General features: G+C 45.6%; 1 protein-coding gene across 1 annotated transcript in view; it reads right to left on the reverse strand.

Moving 5' to 3' along the window:
• Nucleotides 1-18,673, reverse strand: part of LOC147692218 (ras-related protein Rab-1B) — a 183,588-nt gene that overhangs the window by 108,067 nt on the left and 56,848 nt on the right. Inside the window, exon 2 of the mRNA XM_086938491.1 lies at nucleotides 8,696-8,768. Within this exon, the coding sequence (XP_086794617.1) occupies nucleotides 8,696-8,768 (73 nt within the window). The remainder of the gene's footprint in view (nucleotides 1-8,695; nucleotides 8,769-18,673) is intronic.

Consider the following 18,673-nt stretch of genomic DNA (forward strand, 5'->3'; position numbering starts at 1 on the left):
CCAACACTTTCACAGGCTTGAAGTAGGTTCCCGAGACCCGAGTCAAGGGTACCGTTGCGCCAGAGATTAAAGTCACCAAGGATAAGTAGCTTATTGTGAGAAAAGGCGATATTAGTCAGGGTAGTTAATAACGCTTGTTGCTGCTGAAGGCTGAACGACCCTGGCAGGCAATAGCATACTATCCCAGTGACAGTAGTCCCGGAGTGGGCCTGACGCGCTCAGAGAAGGTCGCTCCCCAAGCTGCTGCTTTGGTATCGTTACTGCTTACTGCTCTGTGCCTCTCGCTACTGCTGCCTGTGATTACGCTAGAAGCAGATTAAATTAATTAATTACCGCGCTTGTGATCTCCTGTGACTGCTCTGTGCCTCTCGCTACTGCTGCCTTTGATAACGCTAGAAGCAGATTAAATTAATTAATTACCGCGCTTGTGATCTCCTGTGACTGCTCTGTGCCTCTCGCTACTGCTGCCTGTGATAACGCTAGAAGCTGATTTAATTAATAAATTACCGCGCTTGTGATCTCCTGTGTTGAAGCAATCAACCATTGCGCTGTGCACTCCACTAGCTGCCACTCGACTCAACGCTAGAGGGGACTTCATTGAATTTAATATATTTAATTACCGCGCTTGTAGTCCTCTAGCTGCCGCTTGTCACTATTCACAGTGTTGTGCGCTGGGCAGGTAGAATACGCGCTGTTTGTGACTCTGACCCCATTCAAACATCGCGCCATTTTGTTGTTGTTGTGGTTGTACTTCGGAGCCTTCCCCTACGACCTGATCCCGCCTCCCAGCTGATCCTCCCTCGCCCCTCCCCTCCCACCATCCATATATGACAGAAGCCTATGCGCGCAGCATTCACGCGCAGCGTCCGCGCCCAATCCGCGCCGAAGGTGCGCCAAAGGTAAGCCCGTCTACGCCCGTCCGTGCCTGGACCGCGCCCAGCGCCAGACCCCTTGGCCCCCGTCCCTCCCAGCCCCCCCGCTTCACCTACGATGCCGCCACCCTCCTAGCACTTAACCCCGGTCGCGCCCCCAACTGCGTCCAAGCCGCTCCTGGACACACCCATGGACCTTTCTCTTGCTTCTCCTGCAAATTCTGCGGCACCGACAACATCTCCGCTACAACCACGCCTCAGATTTTCGACCCCAACCACCTACAATGCATCCTTCTCAACACCCGATCGGTCCACAGACATGCCATTGACCTATGGAATCTACTAGACACCATTTCTCCGGACATCGCCTTCCTTACGGAAACATGGATGAACGCTTCCTCCGCACCAGACATCACCATTGCCATCCCTGAAGACTATAAGATCACTCGCAAAGACCGTACCAGCCACACAGGAGGAGGAATCGCTATTGTCCATAAGAAATCAATCCGCATATCAACCAGCTCTGACGCCAACCTCTCCAACTCCGAACACCTTCACTTCCAGATCCACATCGACCCCAACACCACACTCAGAGGCACCCTCCTCTACAGACCACCAGGACCCCGCGCAAAATTCAGTGAAGACATCACGGACTTCATCACTCCACACGCGCTCCCCTCCAAAGACTACATCCTTCTGGGAGACCTCAACTTTCATCTCGAAAAGATCTACGACCGCAACACCGCCATCCTCGTGGACAACCTCGGACTTAAACAACTAGTCACTTCCCCCACTCACATCGCAGGTCACACACTCGACCCCATCTTCACATCCAGCAACCATGTCTCCTTCAGCCACACTACGGACCTTCTCTGGACTGACCACAGATGCGTTCACTTCACCTACAACAAACCAAAACCCAGCACCCACCTCCAACCTACCCTGCAAAGAAACTGGAACAAAATCACCACGGACCAAATCTCCGCATCGCTCCTTCAAAACACCCCAGCACTCTCTTCTAACGCTAACGAAGCCGCCACCAACCTCACCCTATGGTTATCCAACACCGCTGACACCTTAGCACCACTGAAAAAACGTCAAAACAAACCTGGCAGCCAGAAGGCCTCATGGTTCAACGATGATCTCAAGAAGTCCAAGAAACTCTGCCGTTCCCTTGAAAAGGCCTGGAAAAAAGACCCAACCACCAACACCAAGGACGCCTTCAAAAACGCCACCCGCTCTCACCATCAACTAATCCGAAAAGCCAAGAAAACAGCATTCAAGGATCGTCTTGACAACAACGCTCACAACAGTAAGGAACTTTTCAACATCATCAAGGAATTTTCCAATCCCTCGGCCAACTCCAACGACATCACCCCCTCTCAAACCCTCTGCGACTCCCTAGCCTCATTTTTCCACAACAAGATTGCAGACATCCACAACAGCTTTGACAACCAACCCGGAAACCAACCCACCCTACCATTTGCTGATCATCTTCCCCCCGTGAACACCCTCAACGACTGGAACCCAATCTCCACTGAGGACACCATCCGCCTGATGAATTCCATACACTCAGGATCCCCCACAGACCCATGTCCTCACCACATCTTCAACAAAGCAGACTCCGTCATAGCACCGCACCTCCGAGACGTCATCAACTGCTCCTTCATCTCCGCCACCTTCCCGGATGACTGGAAACACGCTGAACTCACCGCCCTTCTGAAAAAACCCACAGCGGACCCCACCGAACTCAAAAATTACCGCCCCATCTCGCTGCTTCCATTCCCGGCCAAAGTCATCGAGAAAGCAGTCAACAACCAGCTCGCCGCCTTTCTCGAAGCCAACAAATCCCTCGACCCCTCACAATCTGGCTTCCGAGCAAAACACAGCACTGAGACCGCCCTCATCGCAGCAACAGACGACATTCGTACTCTACTGGACAATGGAGACACAGTCGCCCTCATCCTCCTTGACCTCTCTGCAGCATTCGACACAGTCTGCCACAGCACCCTCCTACAACGCCTCAATAACATCGGAATCCAAGGAAAAGCACTTGATTGGATCACCTCGTTCCTCACTGGAAGAACCCAGAGAGTCCGCCTTCCACCATTCAAGTCCGAGGCCTCTGAAGTCATCTGCGGCGTACCACAAGGATCCTCTCTCAGTCCCACCCTCTTCAACGTATACATGAGCCCCCTCGCGGCCATCGCACGCCAACACAACCTCAACATCATCTCTTACGCGGATGACACTCAACTGATCCTTTCTCTCACCAATGACCCCAGCACCGCCAAAACTAACCTACACGAAGGAATGAAAGAAGTCGCCGAATGGATGAAACAAAGCCGTCTGAAACTGAACTCAGACAAAACAGAAGTCCTCATCTTAGGTACATCCCCCTCCGCATGGGACGACTCCTGGTGGCCGGAAGCCCTCGGAAAAGCACCCATCCCGACAGACCACGCACGGAACCTAGGCGTCATCCTGGACTCTCCACTCTCAATGAACAGACAAGTCAGCGCCGTATCCTCTTCCTGCTTCAACATTCTTTGCATGCTCAGAAAAACATTTCGTTGGATCCCCTCCGAAACAAGGAAAACAGTCACCCACGCTCTGGTCACGAGCCGTCTGGACTACGGAAACACCCTCTACGCAGGTACTACCGCAAAACTCCAGAAGAAACTCCAACGAATCCAAAACGCCTCAGCCAGACTCATATTAGACATCCCACGCAGCGAACACATCTCTGGTTACCTTAAAGACCTCCACTGGCTACCCGTCAATAAGAGGATCACTTTCCGACTGCTCACCCACGCACACAAATCACTCTACGACATCGGTCCAGAATGCCTCAACTCTCGACTGTCCTTCTACACCCCCTCCCGCCAACTACGTTCTTCCAGCCAAGCCCTCGCCACTGTACCTCGCATCAACAAGACCACCATGGGAGGCAGATCCTTTTCATACCTGGCTGCTAAAACATGGAACTCACTCCCCGCTTACCTTCGCCTTACCCAGAACCACTTAGCATTCAGAAAGCAACTTAAAACGTGGATATTTGACAAGTAATCCTCCTCCCCTTCCTAAGCGCCTTGAAACCCTCTGGGTATGTAGTGCGCTATATAAATTCTTTGACTTGACTGACTTGAATTGATAGCCCTAAAAGCTCAGTGCCCAAAGTAGGGTCTAAAGTGAGGACCTTAATGCTGCAGGACACTCTAAAAATAGCTCCCACCCCCCCACCTCTTCCAGTAGGCCTAGGAGAATGGAGAAATTTGAACCCAGGAGGACACGCAAATCCAGGGTCAACCAAACAGTCAGGACGAGTCCAAGTTTCCGTCATGAAAAGAATGTCTAGTTCGTGAGTGTCGATCAAGAGTTGGATCTCTGTACTGTGTTTAGGCAGGGACCTAACATTCAGAAGCCCACATTTTAAAAGATCGTCGCTCAGAAAGTCGGCTCGTGGGTGTGACGTATGTAACAGGGAGAATATTCCTTTATCCGCATGGTGCTTACCTATTTGGATGAGCGCCTCTCTAGAGTAGGGGGCCCAGAAGGAAGCTGTTCAAGATGTGAAGGGCCAAGACATGCAGCATAACTGGCCCATGGCGCTACCTTGGCGCAGACAGGCTTGCTTTAGGCGCGCCTTTGGCGCGCAAACGTCGAGCCCGCTGTGCTCGTCCGCTGCGCGTCCGGAAGATGCACATTTTTTGTAGTGAGGTAACCGGCAGTAAGGGGGCGTGGTCTCTGAAAGGGCGTGAAATGGCGGCAAGAATGTTGTAGTGGTTTTACCGCGGCAGCGCTGAGATCCGCTGCGCGGCCTGTCTAGGAGCAAGCTGGTGCCCTGATGTGGTGCCAGGAGGGGGAGAGGAGTAAGTGATTAAAAAACACACAAGTGACTCTCAAATTGTTAAAAATTATTTACTGCATGTAACTCCACAACACTATGCTAGTTCAGTCTAGGCCACTCCAGGACACGCCACTCCACAACCCTTTACTCCACTCTATGCCTCTCGACTCTACTCCAATCTACAATACTTTCCTCTACTCTGCGCAACTACACTGTATACCCTCTAAGACACTGCACTCTAGAACACTGCACTCTCCACCACCCTACTCTACTCCATCCTATTCTTCACGCCCCTCTACACCACTCCACACTATTCCATTTTAGTCCACATTACACCACTGCTCTTTACGATACTCCACCCTATGCCAATCAGACACCCCATACTATGCCAATGCACAACACTCAAAGCCACTTTACTACACTCAATCCACTCTGCGCCACTTCACTTGAAAGACAATTCACAACAACTCCACAACACTCTGACACTCCACACCACTTTACTCGACCCTATGACTCTCCACCGTACGACACTCCACACCACTTTACTCCATCCTATGACTCTGCACCCTACGAAACTCCACTATAGGCCACTCCACAGCACTTTCTACACTCTACGCTACTCCACCCTATGCTTGTCCGCTTTCTGACACTCCACTCTACGACAATCCACTCCATGCCATTCCACTATATGATACTCTATGCCACTTAACTCTACGCCCCTACGCCACACTTTATGCCCCTCTACGCCTCTCCACTCCCACGGCACTCCCACTCCCATGGCACTCCCACTTCCACTGCACTAACCTTTAGCCATGCTGAACAGCAGCCACACTGGTGCACATCATGGCTAAAACACATCGGCAAAGTCAATAGCTCTTGCATATTAAAGACTTATTTATTTATTTATTTAGCTGTTTTATAGCGCGCTCTATTACTAGCAGAGTATCCTGGCGCGAAAAAGAAAAACAAGCAAGAGGCCATCAGAAAAGAATTATAAAAGCTAATAGGCAATTCTGAAAAGATAGGTTTTGAGTGCCTTCTTAAAAGGAACGAAATTTTCAATCGATCTCAAGGGTAGAGGTAGGGTGTTCCAAGTCCGAGCTGCGACAACAGCAAGTGACTGGCCTCTCAGACGTACTCGCTGAAAGCGGGGCACTCTCAGGAAATTACAGTCAGATGAGCGTAGAGACCGAGTGGGGATATAGCGGCTAAATCTTTTCCTCAGGTAAGAAGGCCCAAGACCGTTGACTGCTTTGAATGCTAATGTAAGGATTTTAAAAATTATCCTTTGCGCAATCGGCAGCCAATGTAGTTCTTTCATATGTATTCGCACACTTTCTCTACTTGGGACTTTGCACAGCAAACGTGCCGTCGCATTTTGGATAACCTGCAGTCGGGCAACTAAGAAGGCCGGAGTTCTGCTAAAAAGAGAGTTGGCATAGTCGAGCCGAGATAAAATTAAAGCCCTCGCAACCGACTCTCTTGCTGAAGATGGCAAATAAGGAAAGAACTTTCTCATGGCTTTAAGGGATCCGAAGCACACCCCTGTGAGTTTTTTTATGTGTGCTTCGAATATCAGATCCTCTCCAAACCAAACTCCCAAGTTCTTTGCAGAGATGGTAACTGAGCCTGGTTGGGGAAAATCAGACTTATTGGCTTTGACAATGTTTGTGTTCAGTTTCAGATGGCTGAGAGACAAAAGTACCAAGTACCAGAAGGTTCCCACATATTCAGGGCACTATAGCCTTGCAATCAAGCAGGTGCTAAGTGGAGACATGCCCAAGGGGCGGACGGGGAGGAGGAGAAGGGCTGGTCAGACAGACACCAGCTTTCTGCAAAACTGCTATTTTATGAACCCAGCGATAGCTTGCATTAATCGACTACAGAAGTAAGGAGATACAAAAGCATGCAACGATTAAAAAAATTGATTTAATAAAACCTTTAAACGCAAACGTTATTTAATGCAATAAAACCTTTAAACACTAGCAATAAAATACTTAACCATGCACTGAAATATGTGGATATGTAAAAAAAAGTAGACACCACGGAGTTGGAGGAATACAATAGAATAGAAGGGTGACCATGGTAGGGAGGCTTACCAGTCGGGACAAGAGAGACAGCACATGGGCTTCTGTCATCAGTAGATAAAGCTTAATAAAGTGTGTGGTGTTAACAATAACATTTTTTATTCATGCATGTTGTGGATGGGATAATGTGGAAGTTCCAGTTTCTAACACGATCACATGAGAATGCAAACTGGAATTCAGCTGTAAGTTTATCGCTTCTCAAAAAGCATTCCGCTCTACTTAACCAAGGTATCCCGCTCTATCACACGCTTCGAATTCCTTCAACTCGCATAAAAAATAAACAGTCCCTGGTAGCGTAGTTCCATTCCACGCCTGCAGCTTGGAATTCACTCCCTCAGAAATCTCTGGTGCTACACATTCTAACACACCCTGACACAGATTCATATCTCATTTTTTCCCAGTAAAGCTCCGAGATACCAAGGAACAGATGTACAAAAGAGGGTTTCAGTTGCAAATTCTCAGATTCAGAATTGGCGACCAAAAACTACTTTTAGTAATGTACTAAATAAAGCCTATTGTGACCTTACAGTGGGATTAAAGCCAGCCCACTGCTTACCCTTGGTTAACTTTACTGTCAGTCTAATTTGCATGCTTCTTATTCGTTGGCTTGCCTTCATCTTCTTGTGTTTCCCTTCCCTAGAACACAGCGTTTTTATAATCCTTTTGTTTGACAGACTGGTAGCCTTCCACTGTTTACTTTTAGGGAAGTCGTTTTTTAGGTTGAGCTTATCAGACAGTGCTGTGCATCTAGCATTTGCCTGCTTTTTATTTATGCCAAAAATAGTTAATCTTGTGTTTGTCCCTCCAGTAGATCATATCCTCTTTACAATATCTTTTGATTGGCTGACTTCAATGGTTCCATAGCCTGATTTTCAAGCACTACTTTTTTTCTCTTTTTGGTTAAGTAATTCATTCACTCTATGTTTCTCTGTCGCTTGTGTGCTTCTCCCTGCCTGCCTTCATGTTGCGCTCACTCTAGAGTCCTCCTGCATTGGGGAAGCTTTAAATCATGAATAAAAACCGTTGGCAATGCCAATAGGTCTCAAGGGAGGAACCTGTTGGTTTTGCCAATGCTGGTTTTTAATTCTTTCTTTGGTTACGAACTCCAAGAGAGTGCATGCGTTTTCGAGGTTTCTCATCAGTTTGCTTATCCTCTCCACACTCTGCACTGCTCTCCCTTGTGGATTTTTCCGCTGCACCCAGTGTAGCTCTATCACTCGTTGCATTCTCCGGTAGCCAACCATGTTGCGCTCTCCCAAACAGTCTGTGTTGCTCTCTCCCTTGTGTGCTGCTTAACATCTCTTTCTGGCTTTATTTTTGTTTTATTCCCCCTCCCCCACCCCCACCCCACCCCACTTACTCCTTGACAGCCATCTCGGACCCACTTAAAAAAAAAAATGTATATATATATTATATATATATATATTAACATTATATATATATATATAGGGGGGAATACTGCAATTCCTACCTTTAAAAAAAGTTTTCGAACTAAGTGAGTTTAATTTCTTTCATTTACAGAGCCATCTCTATTTGGTAAGTTCTTAAATAGGGTGACGCATGTGCTTGCATAGATCATAATACATGGATGCGCTTAAAAAATTGTGTGGCGTCATTGCAATCTTATTTTTTTCTTTTCTTTTTTGGCCAGGCTGCACAAAATCTTTTGCCAATGTTGAACAGCATCACCCAAAGGCATTGACATAGGCAACAGATCCCAAAGGTAGGATGTATTGGCTTTTGCTTCACTATGTGCACCTGCAGATGCTGACTTATTACCACTCTTCTCCCCTATTAAGGAGATGTAGAGCACTTCTGAGAATTAACAGAGTGAAACCATCTAATCAACATCCTATTAACAGAAAGTAAAAGAGGCGAGAACTCACTGCGAACCGGAGAAGAAGGCAGGACTTTCCCACTCCAGAATCTCCAATCAAAAGTAGCTTGAACAAGTAGTCACTGAAAAAAATGTAAAGAAAAAGATGTTACACTTCTATTTATGAACTAAGGAAATGTGAACAGGTCGTTAGGGAGGCCGGATAAAACAGACAAATGGCGAGAGAAGAGAGATTTCGTAAATAGTGTATATGAGCTCAGTGGAAATTAATCCAGGCTTAGGGAAAATTCCTGCATGCTAGTGTTATTACGAGTAATTTAGCGTTAGGCTTCCTACGCGAAATTCCATAGCTGCACCACGTGACAAACTTTAATCACGGGAGCACTGGTACAACGGAAATGATCAGAACGTAAGTGGGTGTTAAAACATGTCGCTAAAGCCCAGTTTTGCCGTCATTTTTGGAGAATGATGTAATTATGCTAAAGCAAATTTTGCACACTTAATTTATTCTTGACACTGCTTACCAAATATTGCACAAATACTTAGCCTACATATTAAAGTTACTCTTCAAGCACTGATTTCATAAACGTTTTTATTAATACCAGATTGGCTAAACTGTAGGGTAAACAACTCTTACAGGCTAAGGGACAGCTATTATTAAGTTCTTGGCGCTTTTAATAAGCCAGGTCATTAAGAATTTACAAAAATAAACTTAAATCAGTTTAAAGGCGAATAATATCAGGCAAAGAATTCAAGATTTCAGGGGCCAGTACTGCAAAACTAAGTCCACCTTATCTGCACTTGCTGAACTTTGGGACCGTCAGTCAATTTTCAAGTGTCAATCTCAAATTGTGTGTGGGAGTATACTCATCTACTTTTCCGGTCACAGATGTGGATGCTAGCCATTCATGCTTTTGAACACCATGCACTAAAGTTTAAACTGTTCTGGTTCCTTCACTGGTAGCCAGTGGTGTGGAGGGGAGGGGGGGGGGTTAACAGTGCAGTGGCACGAGTGTTTCTAGGAAGTTAAAATACCAGTCTTGCAGCCTCATTCTGAATTATTTGAATCGAATGATGTTAGACAAGTCTACATTAAATCACATAGGCAGACTTGGCATAGTCGAGTCTTGAAGCGATATTAGTCATTGATGTCAAATCCCAGGTCCTGAAAGACATAAGTGGTGCAATTTTCCTCAACATTTGGAGTAAAAAGGTGCACTTAGACACTATTGAACCTAGTTGTATGTAGTATCCTGTGTTTCCTTTAAATGTCTCGTTCTTGCATGCTTGCATTTCTTGTGTATCCTTTTGAAAGCTGGTGTTTTGTGTTCTACAGAGCACTGTTAGAATTCTATGATGTACCACTGATCATTCTTCCATCTGTCACTGAAGTACTTGGATGTGCTCTTCTTCATGGATTAAAGCTGCAACTTAATTCTTTTTCTGGTTGTCTTACTTGTAAGGGAATGCTACATTGTGGTTTGCTGGAGTGGGCACAGAACCCAGTTCACTTGGCCAATATAGCTGGTTCCATAAACTGATTTTGTTGTCAACTATCTCTGTCTTATCAGTGTTCAGTTTTAACTGGTTGGCACACATCCAACTAGCAGTAAATCTCACTGTGTTTGGAAATGTTATATATGATACGGAGTATCATTGAAGCGAAATAGCAGCTGTGAATCATCTACATAGTTGTATATTCTACTAATTTTAGAGGCAAGTTCCACTATCAAAGGTTTGGTATATAGATTAAAAAAAGGGGGGGGGGGGCGACTACAGAGATGAGCCTTGTGGGACCACAAACTCCAACGCAATTGCTTTTGCTGAGAATTTCGCAAGTTTTACTACCGGAGTTTGCTGTGCTAAGAAGGACTAAATCCAACTCAAAAAGATGCACTGAACTCCTGCTTTTTTTCCACATGGTCGATCAGGATCTTATTACTGAAATTGGTATTTGGAAAATGAAATATTACAGCCTTGGAGCCCACCATAGTGGGCTCTACCGACCATTAAAGCCCGATTCAGAGTTAAAGGCCATTAGAAGCTCAGAGAACTCCATTGTCTTCAATGGAGCGCTCACATTCCAAATTTCTAATATAGCCTTATAGCCCACCGTAGCAAGTTATACCGGCTATTAAAGTCCTGCTGCAGCGTTAAAGGCCCGAGCCGAAGACGAGGGACTTTAACAAAGCAGAGGGACTTTAAAAGTCAGTATAGCCCTGCTACAAAGGGCTATAAGGCTATTAGAACATTCTGCCATTAGAGGGCAGAATGTTCTAACAAATAAAACAAAGCCTTGAAGGAGGGCAAGGGGATTGAAATCCCCTCAGACTCCCTGAAGCCTTTGTTCACAGCCAGAGCTGTAAAGAAAGAAACATTGGAACGTTGGAGCTCCGGGCTTATACCAGCCATTATACGCCCGGAGCACTCCATTGTTTCCAATGGAGCTACCAACATTCCAATGTTTAAAATGGATTGATTTGATTTTTTTAAAAATGTAAAATGTTAACAAATTTGATTTTAAAACTGATTGCACTAGCACTTTACCTTCTTGTGAATGGTGTCATTATTAAAAACTCACTTCCAGGGGCCACTATTTGGACCTCAGCAGATAGCTTTATAGCACTTGAGTAGCCACTGAGATTGCAGAAAGAGGGCTACTATAACAAAAGGGCAGCACGTTCACGCAGATAGCACACTGCTGTTTGTGGTCAGATACTCTGCTAAAATTCGGTTTGAACTAAGATGGCTTTTACTCTGCTCAACTTTTTTTTTATTTAAAATAATCAGTTTGTTTTTGGATTGTTTTACTGGTCTTGATTCAACATCAATATTAGATGTTTATTAGATTACGATATTTGTCGACGAGTAGATAAGGGGATAATAGAGCTCACATTAAGTTAATTGTTGATACATCCAGAGCTAATGAGACTAGTTGGACATTATACTACTGATACATTTCAATTGTATTCTAGGCTATTGTTAATAACACAATTCCGATATGTATATTCTGTCAGTACAGTGACTATTTGAGACGGTTTCATTGAAGTTGTGAAATTTCAATAAAAATATGTAAATAAAACAAAATGTAGGTATATTGTATATGCAATTTCACTAGAGTTAACTTAACTAAAATCAAAAAGGTCTTGGCTGACGCAAAACCTAACATTTTGTTTTAAGGCAGTATGTCACTTATAAAAGGTTTGTGGATGTATCTGCACATATTTGACTTTGTAAGTGGTGTATAGGTAAAGAATAGGGTATTAAGAGAGGAGGAAGAGTTTTGAATAAATGACTGCTGATGCTCTACTGCTAAAACCTGGTCAGCATTTGAATAGCATAAGCATCTCAACGTTCTTAACGAATCTTGTTGCTTCTTTCAGATGAATTTGGATCAACAGAATGTTTCCATGGTTCCAACTAGGGCTGCTTCAGAGGCTGCTGACCACAAATCCAAAAAAGCAGAGAGTTATAGTTGTAATGCATGGTTCCCTTTATTAGGTGTATTAACCTACTAAGCAAGCTGCAGCAAAAACCAAGACAACCCAGACGGGTGAAGCTATGACCATCAATGTCTGCACTTTTGGAGATGGAAAAGAAGGACAGCATTAGGAAAAAAACAGACTTTCGTAAGCAGATTTTTATTTTCAAGCAAGCAAGTTGATAAAAAAATGCCAACAATGTAGCTACACATGGTACAGGCACAGATAAGGAAATAGCTGAAGTCTGCGACAGAAAGTCATGTCTTTCAGGGACTATGCTACCAGAGCAGGGATTTGGATGAGACAGGAATCTGGAGGCTGCATATCCTATGTTGTAGGCAAACAGATACATAGAACAAATTGGCACATCTTATTCCTTAACAAAGACTTGGGCTGAAACGGAACGCAAACTCTAGAACTTCACATAGAACAATATGCTACAAGTGGCCCACAGAACTGGACACAATACACCAAAGGCAGTCTGTACAACTGGAAATAATGGGATAGAGGTGGACTCCACAGACAACATGCCAGAGATTGCCTAAGGAACAAGACAAAGGTGGCTTGAACCTAGTAGTTGACACCTAGATGGACTGTTCCGTAGCTTGCTGCTCCAGCAATATGCAAGACACGAAAACATTACAAGACATGATTGACATTTATGAGCTACAGGATGCCTGGTGTGTCTGGCACCCTAAAGATAGGGAGTACATTTTCCATTCTGCACCCAATGAGACCTCCTCTTGGTTAGACTATTGGTTGGTCACCCCCAAGCTGACTGACGTTAAGCCTTTGCTTAGCACACTCTCAGACCTTTCACCTGTACCATATCCTTGGTGCACTGTAAATTCTGCTGTGCACACTGGAATTTGCCCTCTGTCTCTCCACACTTCAATGGTGCCAAATGGAGTGAGATTAGCTCCACTGCATTCTTGTTGAACATAGAATTGAAATGACAGTTTGGGCAATTTTACCTTGATATTGGTTTGATCTGTATGGGACCAGCTCTGCTGCATTTGGTATGAAGAGAATTGGTACTGGTTCTTAAAGAATATGCCAATCACTGAAACATTTGACTGGGATAAGTTGAATACATGAGATTTCTTCCTGTTACACAACTGAACACACTATTAGTCCTGGTTGTCAGATGACTACATCCTGAAGCGACCCTTACAGTCATATGGGGTCAAAACCCCAAAGAACCCTCCCTCTTGGTTGTTACGTGTTTAACTTCAAGAGATTCGACACTGACAAATGCAAACCTATTATGAAATGTATCAACCAATGCATACAACCATTTGGAATTGTACAGTGTCTTTTATCTATGTTTTAGTGTATAAAATCACCAATGGAGTAACTGAGTCGTCTGTACTATGATCACTAATTTTGTTGATTGTTACACTGGATTGGAGTCAAAACATTAAAAGATGCAAACTGTATCAGTCCTTTGTTTAGACCTCGTTGTAATTCATTTTGGTCCAATGAATAAGTCCGAGTAAATCTGGGTCCCTTCAAAGACACAAAAAACAGTGCCACTTTTGAACGAGTCCCACGGGACAGTTGCTATATACACTATGGGATCCAGTAAACTCACTGTTAGATCCAGTCTTCCAGGAGACCCCCTGGACTTCACTCACTGGACTACCCTATTACTTGGGCAGTAGACTCTAAAATACCCAAGGATAACCATCCAGACCATTTGGGCTAATTATGGCCCAGTCATAGATAAACTGAAGCATCAAATTGATAAATAGCTGTAACACCCTCTGTCACTGGCAGGTCGGTGGCCCTGATAAAAATGTATGTATGTATGTATGTATGTATGTATGTGTGTTCTTATATAGCGCTCGACTTACCCTGGGGCATCTTGGCGCTTGCCTTGGGAACCCGTCCTGGCTTTTCCCTGTGAGATAACCTGTACTGGGCATCCCCAAGGTGAAAGCCAGGCATCCCGCCACGGGGGGCCATAGTGGAGATTAAGCAAGCTTAATGCCCAGAGTTGCAGAGTGTGAACCCGTGATTAGAGTGGGCACCAAAGCGAGAATTATCGAGTCCGTGGACAATTGGGCTCAAGACCCTGCCGCGTCGGGAATTGAACCCTGGTCCCGGGTCTGACCTCTGCTTCAGGGTATGCCTCCTCTAACCAGTGAGCCACACTTCTCCAAAATGGTCGTTGTTCTCAAGTTAATACATTTCTCTGTAAACATCCCAATATCTTTCGGTACCTACTTTTTCTTCACCCTCGGAGCCCACCTGACTACATTCATTTGGGCATGTAAACCTGCTCAAATAGCTTGGCACACCATTATCCTACCCTACTGAAAAGGGCCTTTGAGATACTGGAATGGAGATGCACTACCTTGCTGCGCAATGGTATTTTGCAAAATTCTGGTACAACCCACATGCCCGCATAATCGATCTCACTCAGGAGCACACCCAAACTGATAGCATTACCCTGGTTTCTTTGTTACCGCTGAGACTAGCAGGAATCATACAATCACCACCCCTTGTTGGGCATGGATGACTTTGCACCGCTAGGTAGAAGGGAAGTTCTTACATTTACTGGTACTAACTTGACAAACCTCTGGACTCCCTCGACCATTGACGCACCTAATTATTTCACCGGAAAGCACAAGATGGCCAAGCTGGCCTGGGAATCAGATCTTGAGGAAAACCCTGAGGAAGCCCGTTTGACCTTCAGTTGCACCCAAATGGAGGTTATCTCCATGTACTAGAGACACAAAATCCTCTGTTAGAAATTCTTCCATAGGGCATACATGACACTGGCCTGGCAACACAGGATAGACTAACACTCACCAATGCACTCTCTCTGAGCAGGACTATGCTGGCTTTTACACTTGACCTCGGAGTACCCAAGCACAGATAATTACTGGTCTGATGCCCTGAGGATAATTGGGGACAAGACAACACATTGTGGAAGCTGACCCTCGTTTCACTCTTCTGGGATATGTTAAACGCATGCTGCAGTCGGAACAGCGCTTTACCGCAATGTCCCTCCTGTTGACAAAATGGGGAGTAGACATGAACTGAAGGAAAACTAGGGTACCTTACAGGTAGGGAGTGGCAGAAAGTTATGGCAATATGCAATAACCAAACTGAAACGTATGCCCACATGAAAATCCTTATATCGAGGCCTAAAAATATATGGCTCCTGTTAGACCTGTCTGCTTCTGGGGAGACTCTAACCATTATTATTTATTTTTGTCCCCCTTAGCCTCCCAGAGTTTCTATTTTTATTTTTACATATGTCCATCAGGAATTTTTAATGCTGTCAGGGGGCTAGGTGTTCCTTGGCGATGACGCCATTTTTCCCTCATAACTTGTGAGGCCTAGTCAGCCCCTTGAAAATCTAGGGATCTCCAGAGACCTAAAATGGTGTCCACCAACTGCCATAACGGACACTACTGGAGGACAGGTCCATAAGATAGCATTAGGGAACTTTCTAGAATTAACTAGAGACTTCTGCAGGTCTCAGGCCACCCTATATAAGGCCAGTGACCAGCAGCCATTTTGTGCTGACCCAAGAGTGGAGGAGTGAGGCAGTGGTGAGAGGAGGTGGACACACTGAGAGCAGCTAGTTTGTCTCTGAGGCTGACAGTTTCTTCAGAGGGTTGTTCCCCCTTCAGCCTCTGACCAATCCCTCCCCCTACATCAACTAATCAGAAGGAAAGCAACCGGTGTGTACAGGAAGACCCTTCTTAACCTGCACTCCAGTAAAAAGCTGACAGGACCTTCCTTCTGAAAATCATTCACACATCCCCTGCCCAGCGCTGCACCTACCAGGGTGTCGAAACAGCTGTGGACCCCTTGAAGCGCCTTGGTGAGGTTAGGGGACTGTGGAGCCTGTGGTGACCTGAGGAGCGAAGGCGCCGTGTGTGCACATCCTTCCCGAGGACCCGGTGTGGGAAGTGTCTGAGGAGAAGCAGCGGCGCTGTTCCGATCGGCGACGGGACCCCGGGGGCACCGGCCGCGTCAATCGAGGAGGTAGGCGCTTTCGCGCATGACCGGCGTGTAAACGCTTCTGCGGAGGCAGGAGGGGCCTAGGATCGGGCAGGCGCAGAAGAAACAGAGCAGCGTCTCCGTGGAGAACAGCGTCCTTCCTGAGAGCAGGCGCGCAGAGGCGGAAGAAGAGCGAGCGCTTCCGCGCATGCCCGGAGATTCAGCGCGACTGTCGGCTCAGCTGAGGAGGCGCCGGAAGGATTCCCGGAGCGCTGCATCAGCCACAATTATTCCCCCCGTGCTCGAGCGCTATCTGCGAAGCCAGCGCTTGAGCGGAAGACTGCCCAGCCATCCCCTAGCGTCCTGCTGATTCCGTGAATCATCGCGCTGAGCTGTAATGAGGCCCACTAGTCCAGCGCTGACAAGTAGAAGCGCGCTTGGGCTGTGAAGGTCAACAAGGTTTCCCCCCCACGCCAGCAACAGGAAAGCAGCTGGTCGGGGAAGCCCAAGAGGCAGGTGCCATCTGAAGGCCTGTGGACTGTGGCGTATCTGCCACCAAGACAGTAAGGAGAGTGGGGGTGTGGAAAGAAAGTGCTGGGCACTAGGGTGTAAAAGTTAAAAGATACCTTATCAGTTCTAACAACAAACAAGGTGCCTTGACCATTTTAATTCCCTTGAAATTCATACTGTGATATAGTAGATAAGGGGATAGAGTGCATAGCCCTGAATGTGATAGAATAACCAGTGAATTGGCAGGTTTTATTGGTGAAGTATTGGTGACATTGTGTATTAATGTAAAGTAACCCTGCATAGTGTGAAACTAATGAGATTCTCTTAATTATCCAAAGAGTTACCTTTATTCATTACTGAATCCTTGACAATAGAATGTGGTTTACTGCCCTTTTTCCACAGCAGGAAGAGTGAAAAGTAATTTCTCAAAGCAAAAGTGTAATGTTTACTCCTGAAAGAAATTGATGTTGTATCCTGTATGATTTGAATCCAAAGAGACATATTATTTTTATAAAAGGTAACGGTATTTTTCCAAACAGTGGTGTTGTGTCTTCATTTTAGTGGTTCATCACTGAGTTACTGTGAGTGAGACTTGTAAGTACTTAACCAACGCCTTTAGTTAGCTGTAGCCACTACTGTGCCAAGCTACCTTATGTAGACTTGGGGAATCTAGGTCCAACAGCTCCCTTTTAGAACATACCGTACCAGTCCTCAAATGGCAGAGATGAATTTGTCAGAAAATGAGGTACCCGCATATTGTAAATTCACTTTCTCTCACCCTTCCTCCAGGCCACCCATTCTGCTCACCCGACACATGGCCAAACGTTAGCCAGGGCATCACAGTGACCACATGACTAGACGAAGCGAATACATCACCAATACGGATATCATGACAATATGTTTTTTTTTTAAGCCGGACAGTAGGTCCCATTATACATGAATATGGGATATTGAAAATTTCTGCCACTGTAGGCTTGACTTCATGTTAGTCATTATTTATCACTACTTATCTACATACACGCTGATGTATAATGGACTTGTTTTTTTGTGTGTTCCTTTGGTAAAATAAATAAAGAGAGGACAAGACAAAGTATGTCAAAGGTGGATTTAGGAACCTATATGCCACAGGTGCCGCTAGAAGAAACAATGCTCCAGATGAGATCTCCAGAACTGGACAACAATCCTGATGTAGACTCAGGAACTAGATAAAACACTCCAGATGTGGTTATACTGGTGACGTACTATAACATGGTGTACCTTTTCTCATGATTTAATCTTGCTCTGCACACAAAAAATTTGTTTTGCTATTCCACGTGTATTCAGGGTCAAAAGAGGCTTGCACAGATACTGCATGTGCTGTGAGTGTTCTGTACTGGTGAGTTAATCTTGAATTTGAATTTTTAAGAATTTATAGAGCGCACGTTCACTATGCAGTTTCTTAGCGCTAGGGGGATTCCTGGGCAGGGAAGGACACAGAATACTAGGGACTAAAGGCTTGCTGGAACAAAAGAGTCTTAAGGGCCTTGCGGAACTCCATATAAGAGGGGGAGAGTCTGATAGGGAGCGGGAGAGTGTTCCAAAAGGTGGGCGCAAGGACCGAAAATTTCTGGCCTCCCGATCTTTGTTTCTTGAAGCGGGGAGTGACTAATAAGGATTTAGTGGATGAACGTAGATCTCTAGGAGGGCAGTAATTGGTGATGGCAGAGTTGATAAAAGCAGGAGCCGTGCCCGCCCGAGCTTGAAAAGTAAGGCAACCAAGTTTGAAGAGGGCCCGCTGTTTGATGGGAAGCCAATGAAGAGCTATGAGGAGGGGTGGGGAGTGGTGAGATTTAGATAGGCCATGCACCAGGCGAGCTGCCTGGTTCTGCACCAGCTGAAGGCGTTGAAGTGCATAGGCGGGAACACCTTTATAAATAATGTTTCCATAGTCGATCTTAGCTAAGACCATGGCCATTACAATCAGTTTGAGTGCAGAGGGAGAGAAAAACCGGGATACTTTCCTAATAATACGCAGGGTGAAGAAACAAGAAGAAACAACAGAACTAATGTGGGAGTGAAGTTTCAAGTGATGATGG

Source organism: Lissotriton vulgaris, chromosome 9, assembly GCF_964263255.1.
Source record: "Lissotriton vulgaris chromosome 9, aLisVul1.2, whole genome shotgun sequence".
Classification (NCBI taxonomy): domain Eukaryota; kingdom Metazoa; phylum Chordata; class Amphibia; order Caudata; family Salamandridae; genus Lissotriton; species Lissotriton vulgaris.